The sequence below is a fragment of the Trachinotus anak genome, unplaced genomic scaffold (assembly GCF_046630095.1).
Source record: "Trachinotus anak isolate AG129_WGS33_773 ecotype Australia unplaced genomic scaffold, CSIRO_AGI_Tana_v1 ptg000010l, whole genome shotgun sequence".
NCBI lineage: Eukaryota > Metazoa > Chordata > Actinopteri > Carangiformes > Carangidae > Trachinotus > Trachinotus anak.
Genome location: NW_027273861.1, coordinates 13,896,418 through 13,913,900, shown reverse-complemented (window position 1 = coordinate 13,913,900; position 17,483 = coordinate 13,896,418). Strand labels below are relative to the sequence as shown.

At 40.0% G+C, this 17,483-nt stretch overlaps 2 protein-coding genes across 3 annotated transcripts; both read right to left on the bottom strand.

The window, feature by feature from the left end:
* Positions 1–299: 299 nt before the first annotated feature.
* dnttip2 (deoxynucleotidyltransferase, terminal, interacting protein 2) lies at positions 300–7,662 on the bottom strand. 2 transcript variants are annotated; one of them, XM_071487760.1, is made up of 7 exons: positions 7,517–7,662; positions 4,026–6,100; positions 2,660–2,798; positions 2,348–2,443; positions 2,067–2,231; positions 1,823–1,932; positions 300–854 (listed from the first exon to the last, which is right to left on the bottom strand). In XM_071487760.1, the coding sequence occupies exons 1-7, from the start codon at positions 7,589–7,591 to the stop codon at positions 758–760; spliced, it is 2,757 nt and encodes a 918-aa protein (XP_071343861.1). In that variant the 5' UTR covers positions 7,592–7,662; the 3' UTR covers positions 300–757. The 2 variants fall into 2 exon arrangements, with proteins under 2 accessions (XP_071343861.1, XP_071343862.1); XM_071487761.1 differs by having other exon boundaries at positions 7,571–7,623.
* A 965-nt stretch (positions 7,663–8,627) lies between these two features.
* gclm (glutamate-cysteine ligase, modifier subunit) lies at positions 8,628–16,203 on the bottom strand. Its single transcript, XM_071487759.1, has 8 exons — positions 15,866–16,203; positions 14,014–14,076; positions 12,648–12,732; positions 12,045–12,101; positions 11,733–11,935; positions 10,952–11,066; positions 9,268–10,222; positions 8,628–9,106 (listed from the first exon to the last, which is right to left on the bottom strand). The coding sequence occupies exons 1-7, from the start codon at positions 16,001–16,003 to the stop codon at positions 10,053–10,055; spliced, it is 831 nt and encodes a 276-aa protein (XP_071343860.1). The 5' UTR covers positions 16,004–16,203; the 3' UTR covers positions 8,628–9,106; positions 9,268–10,052.
* Positions 16,204–17,483: the final 1,280 nt, after the last annotated feature.

Below are 17,483 nucleotides of genomic sequence, written 5' to 3'. Positions count from 1 at the left end.
GCCCCCTCAGTTCATCCTCCACTTATTCTGCTTCATCTTTATACTGGAATCCTTACACTCAGTTCGTAGCCATTAAGCATTCAAACATGTTTCATTCTGGTTCTCCCTCATTTTTGTACTTTTTTTAAAGAATTACAAAAAACAGTAACTTAAAATGTTTAAAAACGCGACTTTGACATGGTGTGACCTCAGTGTCTGACTCTATTTACAACATGTGGTATACAATCAACAGAAACTAGTTTCTGTTTTTGTCATAAATGACAATCATAGTGACATTTCATCATACAGGACAGACTGTGTTTTCAGAATGTGGTTTGTTTAATTTAGGAGAACCATTACAAATATTAGTGCCAGTCAAAAGAAAATATCTTAATGTTTGATGCTTGTATTTTTTTGAATGACAGTGATCATTGCACAGCAAAATACAGGTCAATTTCATTAAAAATCTTTGTCTCAGTTGTCAACAGAAGCATGTACACCATATTTACTGATAACTGTACAAAGTAATGGCTTTTAACATCACACTTACTGAATCCACTTGACTTGTCTTCAAACATGAAACGGTTAGTTTCTTCATGCAGACATAAACTCAATCCATCTTTAGAGATGAAGAAGAGTGAATGAAAGGGGTTCAGTAAAGCTTCATATTTATGTCCCAAGGTATGATTGATGCTTGCTGATCATAAACAACAACCCACCCCCTATTGAAGAGTTGGATTTGATACTAGAATCTGAAAATCCACTCTTATCTTCAGATTTATTTCTTATGGAATTTATTCTTCTTCTTGTTCCTCTTGCCAGAACCCTGTGCTGCTTTCTCTGCCACAATGCGCTGGTATTTCTTTTTGTTGTTGCTGTAAGAGAAGAGGAAAATATATTTCATCTTTGCATTTTTCAGAGTTGATGCAAAGGATTTGGGGAACAGTCAGTGTTACTTTAATTCTTTTGTACAATGTATCTTTACATTGGGTTCTTAATAATACTTCAGAGTTGCCATAAAAGTGCAAGACTCCATTTTACAGAGAGCCTGGTCCTTCTCTGAAATGAGCCACAACAATGATGCAGCACAGCTACACATTTTCACACATTATCTACACAATGGTAGCACAAATGTGTCGCTTCAGTGTCAGTTTACAAAGGCTACACACTGTATTTTGATGGCTGTAATACAGAACTGTGATGGTAAAATATTTCAAATATGTAACCCTGTCTAAACACTGACGCTAGTGGCCTGTACAAAGCTACCTGTACATCACTAACACCTCACCTGTAAATATTTGAATTGTAAACCCTCAGTCTGCTTCATAGTTTCATCTCTAGTCTCCCAGGATCTGAATAGGCACCATTTTCAGTTGCTGATTTATAATATTCAAGGAATCTACCACATCGAGATCATCAGCATCAGTGTGAACACATTTAGCTGTTAAAGCCAATTACCAAAGTGTTAGTGTAGATCAGATGCAAGGTGTTCTTCAGTCCACTAGTTTTTCTACATACTTGATCATACAGACATTTATTATCTTCTTCATACTCAGTTAACATCAGCGTACAAATATAGGCAGCACAACTGTATAAAATACACATGTAAAATCTATTGCTAATATAAAAACTGCTGCTGTTGGTGTGGGAGTGGGTTTTCTTCACTGGGTAAATTATTGCTTAAAATGGAGACTTTCAATTGAGGTGAGAGAGAAATTGAGAGAGTTAAAGGCTGCCTGAAGAAGTTTCTTCAAACATTTCCGGTGGACACAGAAACCATGTCTGAGATGTGACATATTCAGCTGCATCCACTGATGGTGTGTGTTTGTGTGACTCAACTTACTGTCTGAACTCGGCATCAGCCAGCAGCTCCTCCACCATGGTTCTCTTCCTCTCCTTCTTGGGAATACGGGAATGATAAAAGTCGACTGCATTGTCCACCACTGTACCAACCTGTATCACATATACACAAACATACATGTAAAAAAAAAAAAATACAGCTTGATGTTGATAATATAGAAGCAAAATTCTTGACAGACTATATGTGTAGCTTCCTGCAGCTTCATTCAATGTACAGACACACAGACCTGAAAATACTTGGGAAAGCCATCTCTGTCATTCTTCTTGTAGAACCTCTTGGGGTCCATGGAGCCTCTCATCTTCAGGACTTGAAGGTCTCCTTTCAGCTCCTGAGAGATCTCAGGGGCTTTCATATTAAACCAGCCATCTCCTGTTGATTTCTCCCTCTCTGCCTGGGGAACACAACCACTTCAGTTACTTCTGAAGCATTTTACAAGCACTGATTGCACAGACTTGGGATATAAACTGATAAGATCCAGTAACCAAAGCATTACTTTGTAAAACTTACTCTGTGCTTCAGTTTTAAGGCTTGTTTGGATTCACTGTATGGAGGCACCGCATCCTTCTTTTCAAAGTCTGGTCCTATCACACTCTTCTTCATCACCTGTGAACCACAACAGAAACTTCAGCACCTTACCCTGTCCACACTCAACTGCTCAGAGATAAAAGGACAAAGTCAAAAACTATTGGAGGGAAACCATGAATAACACCATGTCAGGTGTTATTGGATTTACTCGCCCTTGCATAACTATGAAGTTCATTATTAATTCTGCATCACCAATCACCTTCAAAGGGGAAAAAAAATCTATCACATATTTACCTCATCTTGGATCTTCTTTTCCTTTAGTTTTTGCAGTGAACTGGAGACAGGTTTTGATTTGCTGCCATCAAAATTGATGTATAAACCCCCGAGCTCCTTCACTCTGATGCCGGGGTCAATGCGGCTGGACATCTCTTTCCTGAAACAAATTGGCACAGAGAAAATTCCTCAGGAGGAGCAGTCATGTCTCATTTCTCACCTCTGCACACCATAATAGTAATAAAATATAATAATGATGATGTGTCTGAAGAGTGTGGCCGGACTGTCTTTATGGGCTCAGTATTTTAAGGATAGGTTTGGTGATATTCAGTAATTTTCTTTTTGCCATCAAAGCCCATGAGGCCATAAACCCACAACAAACCTGCTCCTACTAACAAGTTTTGTGAGTGTATTGTAGGTCTCATATGTCTTACTCCTTTGTGCCCTAGAGCTCCATTGTTGGGCACAAACTATTAAAAACACATTAGTGAGCTATACTGTAGCACTGTGTTACATCCTTATTGTGAACATTGGCACTGTGGTTTATACTGAGCAAGTCCTACATACACTGTCCTGACTTCTGCTGCTGGAAATACTCGCCAGAGCACAAAATGTGTATTCATCCGCAGCTAAAAATGGTTCCAAACAAATGCTGCATTTACCTTTACTCAGTAAGAAAACAAAATACCGAGTAGGACATTATTTTAAAATTGAAATTTCATATTTGTTTTTAAAAGACTTGTGTCTTCAGGAGGAAGTTATGGTCTTTGAGCTGAGAGCCACACACAAGGTAAGGAGGCCAGACAGAGTAATTTACTTTGTTGGATTTGTTGACAATAAGAAAAAAGAGAATACACCAGCTCTATACTTTGGGATGTCAAAGGCTCCACTTTGCTGTCAAAGCAGTTTTGTCTTAATTCGTCACACAGTTTAATGTAAAAAAAAAAAAAAAAAAAAAAAAAGAAACTATACTGGGGCAGAAGATATTGTTGACTGTCATTGATGAGTTCAGTCTTTTAAAGGAACAGTTTGACATTTCTGGAACATACATTTATTCACTTTCCTACCAAGAGGTTGATTTTTGTTACACCAGCTGTTTCCCCCTTAAGCTAACCGGCTAGAGCTACATTCTCTGACAGACGCGAGTGGGACTGATTTTCTCATCTTCCTCTCAACAAAAATAAAAATAAAAACATAAAAATATAATAAAATCTATTTCCCAAAATATCAAACTATTGCATGCTATTGCATAAAGCCAGTTTTAACCTTTAGTCACATCTTGAACCCTCAAGGAAAATTCAACATTTACTTCTCTGTCTGTTAATGTACATGTGTGTATTCCTGAGTGAATGAACCAATCGGAGGCTGTCACTTCCCACATACTTACAGCTGAGGATTTCGACTCCAGAAGAGGATTTTTGAATCACCGTCATCATCATCATCCCCCTCCTCATCCACAAACTCTTCATCTTGCTCCTCCTGTTCAGCCTCTTTATTTTTGGCCTCTTGTTCCTCTGTTGGCCTCTCTTTGTAGTAAAGTTCATCAGCCTCTTCTCCTGGCCGTGTGTCAATCATAAACAGTCCTTCAACTGATGCAGCTGCTGCTTCTGACATCTTGGAAGGTCCTCCTCTCTCCTCTTCCTCTCTGCACCCCAAATCCTCGTCCTCATCCTCCTCCTCCTCTCCAGAAACTTCCCTCTCCTCCTCTTCAGAATATTCATCTTCATCATCGCTGCTCTCCAGCAGGCTGATTACTTTTGTTTTCTGGACAATGACGTCTTTAGGTTGCTGTTCAGGGGCAGAATCCACTGTAATCTTGTGCTGCCGGCTAGATGTCACCTGAATGGACTCGACTTGGACCTCACCAGAGTCAACCACCTGCTGAGCATCTGTGTTCAGTGTGCTGACTTCCATTTTCTCCTCCACACTGGGCTGGGTGTCTGTAGCTGCATCCTCATCCACAGCCTTACCTTCCTGTGATGAGTGGGTGTCCACATCAGCTACGTCCATGGCTTCATCTTTCTCTTCAATGATTTCAGAGGCCTTCTCACATATTGTTATTGTAACTGATTGGCAAGGCTTTAACGGCGCTGAAGACTGGATCATTTCCTGCATCATTTCCATCTCTGAGGTGTCCCCGTCTTTATTTTCAGCAGACTGCTCCTCCTGCTGGTCTTTGGCCATCACTGCAGGCTCACTGACAACTACTTGCTCTTTTCCCTTTTCCACTCTTTTTGCATCTGCCTCATTTGATGTGAGATCAGCGCTGTTAACATCCTCTTTTTCTTCTAATGTTTGATTCTTATCTTCCTCCAACAGTGTGCAGTCTGCGTCCTCAGCAATCACTGTGCTTTCTAACCTAGAGTCATTTAATGAACTGTCCTCTTCAATTTGCTCTCCAGCTTTTTCTAGAACAATGGAAAGGTCTTTGACTGAGCTTCTGGACCCCGGAGCACCTCGACTGCTGTTCCACGAGCCTGTGCGGCTGCTGCAGGGAGTTCCTCTGCTGCGTGTGGAGCAGGGGCTGCCCACTGGGGAATGCACATCCGTCAGCTCAGAGTCTGAGTCCATGGCTTTGGGACCTGTGGATCGGGTCTTGCCCCGCCTACGAGTGGTAATACTGTAAGTGGGCCCTGACTCAAACCCTTCAGAGTCACAAGATGGGGGCTCGCTGCCCTCTACATTGGCTGATGCCTTCCCTCTTGTTACCCTGGTCTGTCGACCGGTCGGTGCGGGGGAGTGAGAGCGTTCAGAGGACTCGTCCAGGTGTATGGGTATGGGATGCATTTGCCTTCTGGATTTCATGCCTCTGCGAGTGGTGGATTTAGAAATGTCAGCTCCTGAGACACTGGATATGTAGCTGTCAGCATCTGAGACCTCTGAGTCCTCAGTTTGCTGTTTGGCAGAAGATCTGGTGCGAGTTTTTCTCTGACTTCTGGTGACTCTCTTGGATTCAGACACCACAGAGCTGCATGACTCTGTCTCCAGCATCTGGTCGGCTTTGACATCTTCCGCCCCAACACTAGCTGGGTCAGAAGATTCAGGGGCTGTCTTCCTCCTTGTGCTCCGGCGACTAGCTTGGCCAGCTTTCGATGCAGATACTGCAGAAGACAATGATTCCACCTCAGATATCTCCTCGTCTTCCTGACTTACTGCACGGGGCTGTCTCCTCCTGCCTCTGGTGCGTGTCACTGGTGGTTCGATGTCGGACAACACAGAGCAGCAAGACTCCAGGTCTGACATGTCCCCTTCATGGGTAGAGCCCACTGGTGTGCAGGGCTGCTCTGGACTGTGTAGTCTAGAAGCTCTGGTGCATCTTTTCATCGAGGAGGTCGGTGGAGATGTTGGAGGTTCTCCATCACTTTTCTCAAGCTGGATGCTGCTCTCCACTAAGACATGATGGGTAGTATTCTCTGCTTCTTTAGCGGCGCTCCTGGTTCTCCGACCAGCGGAAGGAGTGGCCTGTGTGGCAGAAAGAAGACAGACTCAGTAAAAACCTGGCTCTAGAGCAAAATGTATCCCAAAGTACGGGGCTGCCGTTTTTCTATTCTTTTCTTATAATCAACAAAGACTAAACCAACAGCGTGTTACACTTTTTCTGACTTTACTTCCCTGTCTGTGGCAAAGCTTTAGACTGTAAGCAAATGTTACTCAAACAGGAGTAGTAATGGGGCCTATTTTCAGTCACGTAGTAAAATACATTTCGTGCTCTACAGTGACTGTTTTCATGATAATGAAGGAACATGTCACCTAATGTTACAGAGTTGCTCACTGATGTGTTTTTCACAGTTTATGGAGGATAATGGAGCTCCATGCCATACAAGAATAAGCTTTATTTGGTTACACAGACAATACATTTTAGTAGGATCAGTTTATCAATATCAAAAAAAAAAGGTAGATTAGCAACAGGGTAACTCATGATCTGGGCCAGGCCATGATTTCTTTAACAGTAATGTATAGGATGGGATCTTAAAATCTAATTTCAATTGATTTGATTTTCTTAAAATGTAATTAAGACGCACTGGCAGTGTAAGTTCATTTGATCAGTTCTTATTCACCTCAAACTTGGATTGGATTAAAAATAGCTTAAACAGCTTGAATGGTAAATTATCTTTCAAACTAAACATTGAAGAAGTAACAAAAAACCTAAACAGAAATTAAACTTTCTCTACAGACATTAAACTTATTTCTCTCAACTGTCAGTACTTCAAGCTATCATGTCTGTCATGCTCCTCCATCTTCATGTATCATAACAGCTCTGATGACATTAGGACTCATGGACATTAGGACTACACAGGGAGACAATATTTATAAATAAAGCCATTGCAGAAAGAAAAACAGCAAAGATATCTTACATCTCTGCAGTTCAAGCACATTAACTGCTTCAACAGATCTCTGAAGAGCTGAAGGCCCCCCCCCCCCCCCACAAACATTTAAATGTTTGTTTGTTTTTTTCACCCTCTCAGATGCTAAATGGATCAACTGATGTCTTTGGCTGTTCTTAAAACTTCAATGGAAACCTCCAATGACTGCACACACACGCACACATCTGAGTCAAGTTTAGATCCTGAGATTAACTTTATTAAGAGTCTAGCTGCTGCACTCTCGTCTGTGAATTTAGACCCTGGTTCATGTTTGTTAAAAGATCTTCAAAGATGTTTAAAATGGAGCTTCTTCCCCACACAACAACAACAAAAACAACAACAACAACATCCAAACGTTTACAAACTGTGGGCAGCAGACACACTGCTGCTGTCCACGTGTGTCCACACGCAAGGTACCCGCTACGTGACAGGCTTCATTCACCTCTGACCTCTGAACCTTGACACGAACTCTCAACTTCTACACGTTTAAATAACATCTCTCTGTCACACGTACCGGGGCTTCGGACGACTGGTCGGGATTTGTTTTAGCTGGAAAAGTAACGCGTACCCCTCTCCTGGTGGCCACCATCTTGTCTGCTGCTGCCGCTGCTGCCTCCTCTCCCACTTCCGGTGTGAAGGCTAGACTCGAGTAATCGACTCACCGAAATTACGCAGTCCCGGGCAGTCGACTGCAGAGCTGCGACCCAACTTCAAAAGTACCAAATGGAAAACTACTCTATGCAATAAAACTTTATGTGTTATACTATTATATACTTGTGTTTTTTTTATTATTATTATTAATGTTGTTAATGTGCAAGTGTCATTTGCTCAGTGTGGAGGCTATTTAGGTTTACGATTAGGTGATTTAATCTGTACCACTGCATTAAATTTAAAAAACATAAAATCTTAATTTATAAAGTAGCTAAAGACTATAGCCATCAAATAAATGTAGTGTGGTAAAATACTTCAATCTTAATTGTAACGTAGTAAAGGTTTCTGTACTAGAAATAACCCTAGACCACACTGTATAATTTTTAACGGGGGTATTCATAGAAAAATATTTATGAAATAATGACCTCAAAAAACTGCTGCAGCTGCACCGAAATCTCACAGTGGAAAATGACTGCAAAGAGACACAAAAAGTTCACAAAGACACAAAAGAGAAAACAACTACAAAGCGAAATCCATCCATTAATAAACACAGCTGTGAACCATAACCTTTCAATTAACAATAAAAAATAAACCATTTTTGAACGAGCAAAATAACTAAAGTACAGATGAAACAACAGCATTGACTCAGCTGAGTGTTTAGGTGGCACTAAAAAAATGTTTTAATAACCTCTGGTTTAGACAACTTTAGGTCAGGTTTTAGTCTTTTCAAATCAGGGAATGATGAGCTCAGTGTAGCTGGCTCAAAAGCCTGCTGGCTCAGGAACAGCATGAAAGTTCAACAAAGCTAGAGTTGCCAATCAGCGAATACAGAAGCCTTGTAAAAATGTCGTCATTTTTACAATTTAGTTTTTTGTTTTTTTTTTGGTTTCTTAACACCAAAGTCTTGATTGTATTATCAAACACACAGTATTCCATATTTCAAATAATTTACACCACTGTTGACAGTACAAATATGCATTTCATCATTTTAATAAACCCAATTCATGATATACAGATATATGACAACATTAAATATGTTTACAGTACAACAGAAAATTTGTCTTCATGAGAGTTACTGGACCCCATCTGGAAAAACAAGCATGATTCATAAATAAAAACTTCTCCCTCAGAGTTAACTATATTTCTTATATCTTTGCCACAGAGTTTTCAGTATTATAATAACAACATATATAGAGGATATCAGCCTTGTTTTTATGTCAGTCTCAAAATATTTCACTACGTCCAAATTAATCTCGTAAACTTGGGTTGGGGGCATTTCAATACATCATCAAAAAGAGCTCATGGTTAATGATTTCTGCCCAGATGATTGAGAAAAAGTGATGCACTACTTCAAACCCAACCACATATGAGATGTTTATTTTGTGATGCACATTGAATTAGACTTAAGCTGGTAAAATACACAACTATGAGAGTATATATATACATATATATACTCTCATAGTTGTATACACACACACACACACACACACACACACACACACACACACACACATATATATATATATATATATATATATATATATATATATATATATATATATATATATATATATATATATATATATATATATATATATATATATATATATATACTGTCATAGTATACTCTCATAGTTGTGTGCTTTACCAGCTTAAGTCTAATTCAATGTGCATCACAAAATAAACATCTCATATGTGGTTGGGTTTGAAGTAGTGCATCACTTTTTCTCAATTGTGGAATGCAAATGCTGTTACATACAGCAGGAACAACTGAAACTGAGCAACAGCACACTTTTTTCATTATAGATGGTTTTCCATTTCGCCTTTCGAAATGTTTGGAATAATTCTGTACTAAAAACAACAGATTTCTACCTTTTGCTTTGCCTATCATGATCTTTTCATTCAGACCTATATATTTAAAGCTTGATTCACACAAACACAGTGGAGACAAAGTAGGTATAAGGATAGAAGGAGTAAAAGATGAGAGGCACTTCACATCAGAACAAGGTTAAGGAACCTTCACATTGGATCAAAGTTTAGAGCAGCCTGTTCTGTGTTGGTAAATGGCTGATCTGTCAGCATACTGGTCATGGTGAGAGCCACCATCTGTGAAACTCTCAATTTCACAGTCCTCTCTCAAAACTGGTAATACATGTTCATTTCCTATTTTTGATCTCACTGAGATGATGGCAATTAATACCTGCATTTGTGAAAACTGAACAAATCATACACGGAGAAGATGAAACCTTATCTGTAAGATAAAACAATTACTTCAAGACTCATTTTGATTGGCAGCATCCAGTATTCAAAGCTGTTGCTTTGCATGTTGTGTGTGTATATGTGAATGAAAAAGGAGGAAAATGGCTTCATCCCTGTGTCTTCTTTTCTGATGAGGTGTGCTAGGGGGTCGCCTTCCTTGCACTAACAAGGTAGCCCTTAGACTTGATGATGCCCCTGCTCTTGACAATAATGGAGTAACGCAGGACCCACTCCAGCCTCCAGTCAGCCATGTTCAGGTCCTGTGTTCCCTCCTGCACCGCCTCCTGGAAGGTGGCTGCTGACATCAGCTCTGGAGGCGGAAACATGAGGCCAAGACAGGAAAAAAGTGAACTATGCAACTTACACTATACAAAGCACATAAAAATAGGAACCACTGATGCTGCAGGTGACCCTGACTACAATCCAGTAATTCTTTTAAGAAAAAGCTTAAAAGGATAAGGCTGGTATTTTTCTATAATATTGTTATTGTAAACAAAAGCAATACAAATACTAAAAAAACATTTCTCAGTATTTCCTGACTTCTCTACCCTGTCTATGACTCTCAGCTCCAAGCTCATCTGTAGAAAGCAAATCTTTAAATATGGATCACAGATATAAACTTACTTCTTTTTAGAGAGTCTAAGTAATTTCCTAGAACAGCTGGCCAGTGTAGTTTTTAGCTATTGTTACTCAAACAAGTCTAACCATGGATTAATACACACGTATTGTGCTTATAAGGATTATTAGTAGCATATAGTATGTGAGACTCACTCAAGATAAACCACAGTGCCCATGCTCATGTTACTGAAGGTACATATCACAACTTGTTAGTAGGACCAATTCATTGTTGATTTTGGTCTTTGGTCAATAAATACAAAATGTAACCAATCTTATTCTTTTATGTTTTACCAAGGGTTAAGAGCACTTAATCTGGGACATACTCTCAATAAGTTAATAATTATAATAAGGTGCAGGTCTGGACTGATAACAAAAATCAATCAAACCCATCTGACGGACGAAAAAATAAAGTTTCCTTCACCTTTGGGATCGTTGTGTGTGAGCAGCTGGATGTCAAACTCCTTAGCAAAGGCTGTCAGGTCAGGAGGCATCACGCAGCAAGAGGCCAGGTTCACCTGGTTACTGCTGGGCTTCACCTGGTCCAAGAGAGGAAACATGGTTTATCAATGGCCTCAATTCAATAGAGAAAATGACCCATCGATCAGCTCTGTCAGTGGTACACTGGTCAATGCTCACAACTGAAAAACTACCATCTTGCCCTGTTATCAATAATCAACATCACTGTTACCTCTGCAGATCATACAAACTAAGGTGACGCTGACAGTGCTATGTTTCATTTCAAATCGGCATCTTGAAACGAAAACGATTTCTGCCCAGATGACTGTTTTAGCTCCGTATCAGAAACGATCTCCGTCCATACTAACACACCTCAAAACGCCTAAGTATATGACCATTCACCTACACTGAGCATGCGTGAGTGTGTGTAAACACGGAGAAGATCTGTCTACTCTGTAGTGATTTTTATAACTAATCAACTGCAAACAATGAATAACAAAGGCACTACTAAAGAGCTGCTGCTAGAAAAGACAACAAGGTGAGTAACGCTTGTAATTTGTTCTTCACGTTGCTTTCACCATTGGTAGTCGAGGCTGAAAAGACCCAATCAGGGAGCGACCTTGGATGTTTACATCATCGTTTCCAAAGGTCTCTGTTTTTGCCCCTCCAGACTACAATGGAACCACAGAGTTTTCGAAACAGACACAGCCTAAGCCTCACATACTGTACACAAGATTCCCACTGACCTGAGCCCAGTTGTAGAGCTGTTCCAGCAGATCTTTGTCCAGGTCAGAGGTGCCAATAGCAGCAATCTGCTGGCTCCTGACCAGGGTCTCCAGCTCCTCCCAGGCTGGCTGAAGGTGAGCCAGAGTTTGGCTGTCACCCTCCAGTGGCGCAGGTGGCGCTATGATAACAGAGTCGAGCTGGGACACTGCCAGTGTCTGGCAGGCTAGTGATGAGAGACAAACAAGGCTGTAGCATGCATGGAGATCAAATTAAAAGAAGCTTCACATCAATTGTGTTGCAAATTTCTAAGGCAAATTTAACTTTAAACTCACCCATTTCCACCGCATCTCTGATTGAGGACTGAACCGACTCACACAGGAAGAGCTTGACTGCAAGAACAAGACAACCATAAACATGTCGTCCCCCACGTACTGTAGTTATTTTTTAAAATCATTGGTACTTCTTCTTCATTCAGCCAGTCGTTAGGTAGGGATGCTCTGACCAATCAGTCGCCCACTGAATTCAGCGATTTTCTTTACAAATGATTTGATCAGAGGTCCTTTGAATAGGAGAGGCAAATAAATGGAAACCCTGAAAACTACACTCTTGTTGAATGCATAGTAAATCACTACACTGCACTACACACAGACTACATACAGGAAAAGAAATGAGGTTGAAGCAACGACATGGAGAATGCAAAGATAGGCACTGCCCCTCATCAGTCACACTTCTCTGTGACCCTAATGTTAACAGATCATTTTTAACAATTCTAGACATTAAATTAAAAAAAAAAAAAAGGTTTATTCAATACATAGCAATTTTCTCTTAGATCAAGACAACTGGGACAAGTAATGTGCAAGTGTTACTTTATATTGTTGATTTAATGTTCTTTTTGCAGACTACAAAAAAAAAAAAAAAAAAAAAACAGTCCTAACCTGAAACCTTTACCTCCGCCCTCTCTTCAGGTGTGATAGCATCTGTTTCCTGGGGAATGGAGCAGTCCAGTGTGTCCGGAAAGTCCTGCAGGACAAGAAAAGGACTTTATTTACTGTTATATCAAATATGTAAAATACAGAAATATAACACCTCCCTCTTGCTATCTAAATTTAAAAGTGTTTTATTATTCAAACATGATTTTGTTACATAAATGTTGCATAGGGCTTTATCTAGACAGGAGAGAGCTACAACGCTTGATATTTGACATTTGACATTATGATAATCATAGTCTTAATTAATGACCATCAAGATACACTCTCCCCTTTGGTGCTGTCGAACGTGTGCCATGTTTTACAGTAAGTAATATAAACATGTTACCATCTCTGAGCTTGTAAAATTGTTGCTATGTCACTTTTATGTGAAAGTTGCTGTGCTTATTTAGACATTAGACCGACGTGTTAAGTCTCCATCACATTCACATAATGTGGTGTATGTCAGCAGGACACAAACACTATTCTATGGACATGTTACACAGCATTTGAAAATGTATTATATTTTTCTCGCAGCAAATACCCAACAAACACATCCTGAGGAGGACTCAGAACCTATGATTCAAATATCCCATACTTCACATTTCCCCACAGGGGATGTGTATAATAGGCTTTGTATTTTCAAGTGTTTAAGACCCCTGAATTCAACCTCCCCCATCCCCCTTTGAGTCCAGAGGGTGTGGTGATAAAAGCTGAAACAGATTAGCTGAGCCTAGCAAAAACAGCCAGAGCGGGGGTGTGTTCAGCAGAAATGGCCAGTCACTACATTGGATCCTACAGCCTTTTCGATCTCGAGTTCAAGATTTTCAGAACATTTTATTTTGATGAAAGCAAATTATCCCATGGCTTCCACTTTCTAGAGAACATACACCAGTTCATGGACAAAAACTCCAGAGCAAAGTTTTTATACCGCCACCCTCACCCACCACCCAGCCCAACAGACAGACACACATTTGGAATGGCGCCTTTGGCAGCCAGCACTGCATGAACATTCATCATGACAGATTCTTTTCAGTACGCCTAGAGGCATCCTTTGATGTCCACCACTATAGTTATTTTATTTTCCTAAGCACTGGAATCCTATTGCCCGACAGCGTAGTAGTACTGTGTTGTGTAACTGCAGGACCGCCCATAACTGTCAATGCAAATACTATTGTGTTCATTTCTCACTGTAATCACTAAATACACGCAGAGCTGGTATACACAGTAGTTACACAATCAAGGAGAGATTGAATTAGGTGAGCTACTACACTCCCACAATCAGAACCATGCAGCTCTACATGAAAACAATAACAAAACTAAAATGTGTGCCCACCTTGGGTTGTGCCTTTGTCATGGAAAACCAGTCAGTCAGTGTGGCTTGAATGCAGTCCTGAAGCTGGAATATCAAATAGAAAAATATGACATTAAATCAAAAAGTTTTTAAGAAGGATCTCTGAAACTCGACTGAAGCTGAAAAGCTTTTTATTCTCAGCAGACTCCACACTAGCATCTGGACAGCTGCTCTGCCAGCTCGTTTGCCTTGGTGTGTTACAAACAAGAAAATCAGTTGGACAAACTTAATAATGTCACAATTTCACAAACGAAATTGCGAGTGTGGAGCAAGAAAAGAACTTAAGACAAGTTAAAACACCAGTGAATGTTTTCTTTTGAAACCATGCTAACTATTTACAAAGTGATAAGCATGGGGTGTGGGAGCCATCTTCATCGGTAGTTTAAGAACTGTTTTGATGAGTTAGAAATGTTGAACAAACAAACCAAAACCTGGAGATGTGGAGCCTAGTAGAGAGAGAGGGGAGGGACAACATAGCTCTATTTCCAATGAATCTGGGTTTAATTAGCATGTATAGTAGACTTTGGATGACAATATTATATATAGTTTTCAGCATTATTAATTCAGACAAATCTAGGCTTGTCGGCCATAATTACGACTTGCATGTTAACGCATAGAGAATCCTGTTTGACATGTAAGTGTTGAGACAGCAAATTCCTGAGACAGAGGAAGGTAATGCTGCAAGAGAACATGAATGTTGTAACCATGTTTCTAAATGACCATCTAAAGCACTTTTCTCAGTTATATGCAGCGTTGTGGCATGTTTTCCACATACATAATCATATACTACATGCCAACGGAGATGGATCTGTGATGACCCCATCATCTACTCTTAAGAATAAAGCTCAGTGTCCGTGTCTAACTATGACCTTTGCCCTTCGATACAACTGTTCAAAACTACAAACTCAACTTTGGGCTAAGATTTGACAGGAACAGCATGTAGCACTGTACCCAAACTGCAACTGTGCCGGAGGAAAACTGCATTAGATGTTTTAATTTTAAAAACAATGAATTCTATGTTCTCTAAAGCAAGTCTAACAGGTCATCTGAGAAAAAAGCAGCTTCGCCTTTGTATATCTTAAAATAAAACTAATTGCCAAATATTTTGATAATCCATTAATTATGTGAGTCATTTATTAAGCAACTTGCCAACAGCCACTAGTTTCCATCTCCTTAAATGTGGGACTTTTCTGTCTTCGGGGTTTAAACTGTTTAAAACAAACAACTTGAAAAACAAAGAGAGAATAACGACAAAAGTTTCAGGCTCCAGTCCCAAACCTAGTCCTGTCATTAGATTTTGACTGCATTTTGAGTGCTGGCTCCTTGATGCCGTCATGTTAAAACCGAAAACAAACCCAGTGTCAGTGGAGACTCTGCCTGCAGGTGATGTACATCACCTGTTTGAGCTTTCCAGGTCTAGTTTTGTGTCAACAGCCTTCAACACTCACTCATCTCTGGCTACCATCTATACACTGTTCACCTCGGGCTGGATCATAAAGTTACTTATATGACTTTCTGACATAGATACGACATAGTGACACTGTTCAGCTAGTCCACTTTAGCTAACATACACCTCTCTAACTCCGGACATCGAGAAGTGCAACTTGAAATATTTCTTTTTAATGATTCTTGGTTTTTTTTCTGTCTTTATAAACGACTCATACAACGTTACGCATGCTTTATTATCAGTTAACATACACTGGTGTCGCTAGCCGGTTAAATATTTAGCCAGGTAGCCTAACATTAACTTACTGGCTAAGCTAATAAGCTACGATGATCAGTAACTGCCGTTGTTTCCAATTAGACATGTTTACCCTGCTTTACGTTTTCTTACCTCCTCGCTTGGAGAGCCCGGGCACTTCTTTTTCAGGCGACTCCGGTTGACTAAATTCCCGGTGTGGAGCCTGAGGGTGCTGGCGTGTTTTAACAACATCTTCGCCTCGGTGTTGGTGTCGGTGTTTTGAGGATCCATGTGGTTTTCGACCGCTAGCTCACAAGTTGCTTCAGTGTTTGACGCGATGAGATATGTGGCAGTGAGCAGGTGTTTTCACCGCCTGCTGCTGTAAGTACAGTCTAATATAACAAACGCTAGTACAACCCCCGCAACTATTTAAAAAAAAAAAAGATGTAGTCAGGATGACTTGCACTCAGCGTTGACTGACCCGCTGGTTTGGTGGTTGCTTAGTGGCTGTTATGAAGGCAAGCCGGCCGGAGACGCCCACATGGAGGTGTCGACGACAGTCCCGTAAAACCTGGTGTGGATCACATGGAGTAATGGACCGCATCCATACAACAGGACTGGATCAGTGGAAGGGATTTTTGCAGCGTCAGAGAGAGAGAGAGAGAGAGAGAGAGAGAGAGAGAGAGAGAGAGAGAGAGCTCCTGTTATGGTCGCTAGATGGCACCGTAGTGCTTCTGATTAATTTATGATTTATTTACTATTAGGCCTATGATTTTGTGAAGCTGTGAACCATTTCCAAACAAAATCTGTGAGCTTGTTTTAAACTGTATTAATAACAGTTCAATATGCTAGTAGTAGTAGTAGTCGTAATAGTAATAGTAGTAGTAGTATGAATATTGATTTTGCATTCCTCATACAGATTCAAAACCGCAAGGCTATAATGGCAAATAAAATACATAAATTAAAATATGATAATTGTAAAAGCCCAATACTAGTAAAGATACTTAAGGAAAGGCTTCTTCAAATTCCAGCAGTCAATAATACCCCTCCACTAGATTTCTGTTCACAGCTGAACACAACATTGTACCACAAAACATTTATATTATGACACCCTATTAGACTAGCACAAAGACAACTCATGTGGCAGAGACTGTTACGGGGGTATGTAATCCAAAACACCAGAAATTGTGACATAAATTGACCCTTTGTGTGTGTGGGTGTCTGTGTGTATTGGCTGATGAGTATCAGCTATAATTGTAGAGAAGAAAAATAATTCTTTGATTAATTTCAAAACCAAGCAATTTCCAAACCAAGTTACTGATGGTTTCTGATTTCTCCATTTTATAAATAAATAAGATACTTACCTATATATGATATTGAACATATCAGATATTTCTTTGGAGAGGTTATCTTTGTACAGAATTTGGTGTGCATCAAAAGGTGGGACAATTTCCATCTTACTACCTACTACTAGCACACGAATGGTTTCAGGTTCTTCGAGACAGAAACAAAAAAGGTCAACCTCAAACTCAAATTTTCTCAGCATATCTACTGCTGGATAATATCTAATAACAATTTTTAACTGGCCCTTGGAGAAATTAGCAATTTTAAATATCTTGATTACTTGGGGGCCCCTGGTGTCCCCTAGTGCAGTGGAGTAAAGTCAAGTAACGCACAGATGCTGGACAAAATATATTTAAGTACAGTACTTAAGTAAATGCATGTTGTTACTGTCTGCCCCTGGACGACATCCTCATCTTCTCCCACAACA

Bases quoted from the DNA above. Each gene is read 5' to 3' on its own strand.
- dnttip2 (XM_071487760.1), bottom strand. From the start codon at position 7,591: ATGGTGGCCACCAGGAGAGGGGTACGCGTTACTTTTCCAGCTAAAACA. The intron at 2,444-2,659 runs GTAAATATGTGA...TGTGGTTCACAG, and splicing joins AAAAGAAGATCCAAGATGAG to GTGATGAAGAAGAGTGTGAT. The intron at 2,232-2,347 runs GTAAGTTTTACA...TGTGTTCCCCAG, and splicing joins CCTTAAAACTGAAGCACAGA to GCAGAGAGGGAGAAATCAAC.
- gclm (XM_071487759.1), bottom strand. From the start codon at position 16,003: ATGGATCCTCAAAACACCGACACCAACACCGAGGCGAAGATGTTGTTA. The intron at 12,102-12,647 runs GTTAGGACTGTT...TTGTTCTTGCAG, and splicing joins GGCGGAGGTAAAGGTTTCAG to TCAAGCTCTTCCTGTGTGAG. The intron at 11,936-12,044 runs GTGAGTTTAAAG...TCTCATCACTAG, and splicing joins CAGAGATGCGGTGGAAATGG to CCTGCCAGACACTGGCAGTG.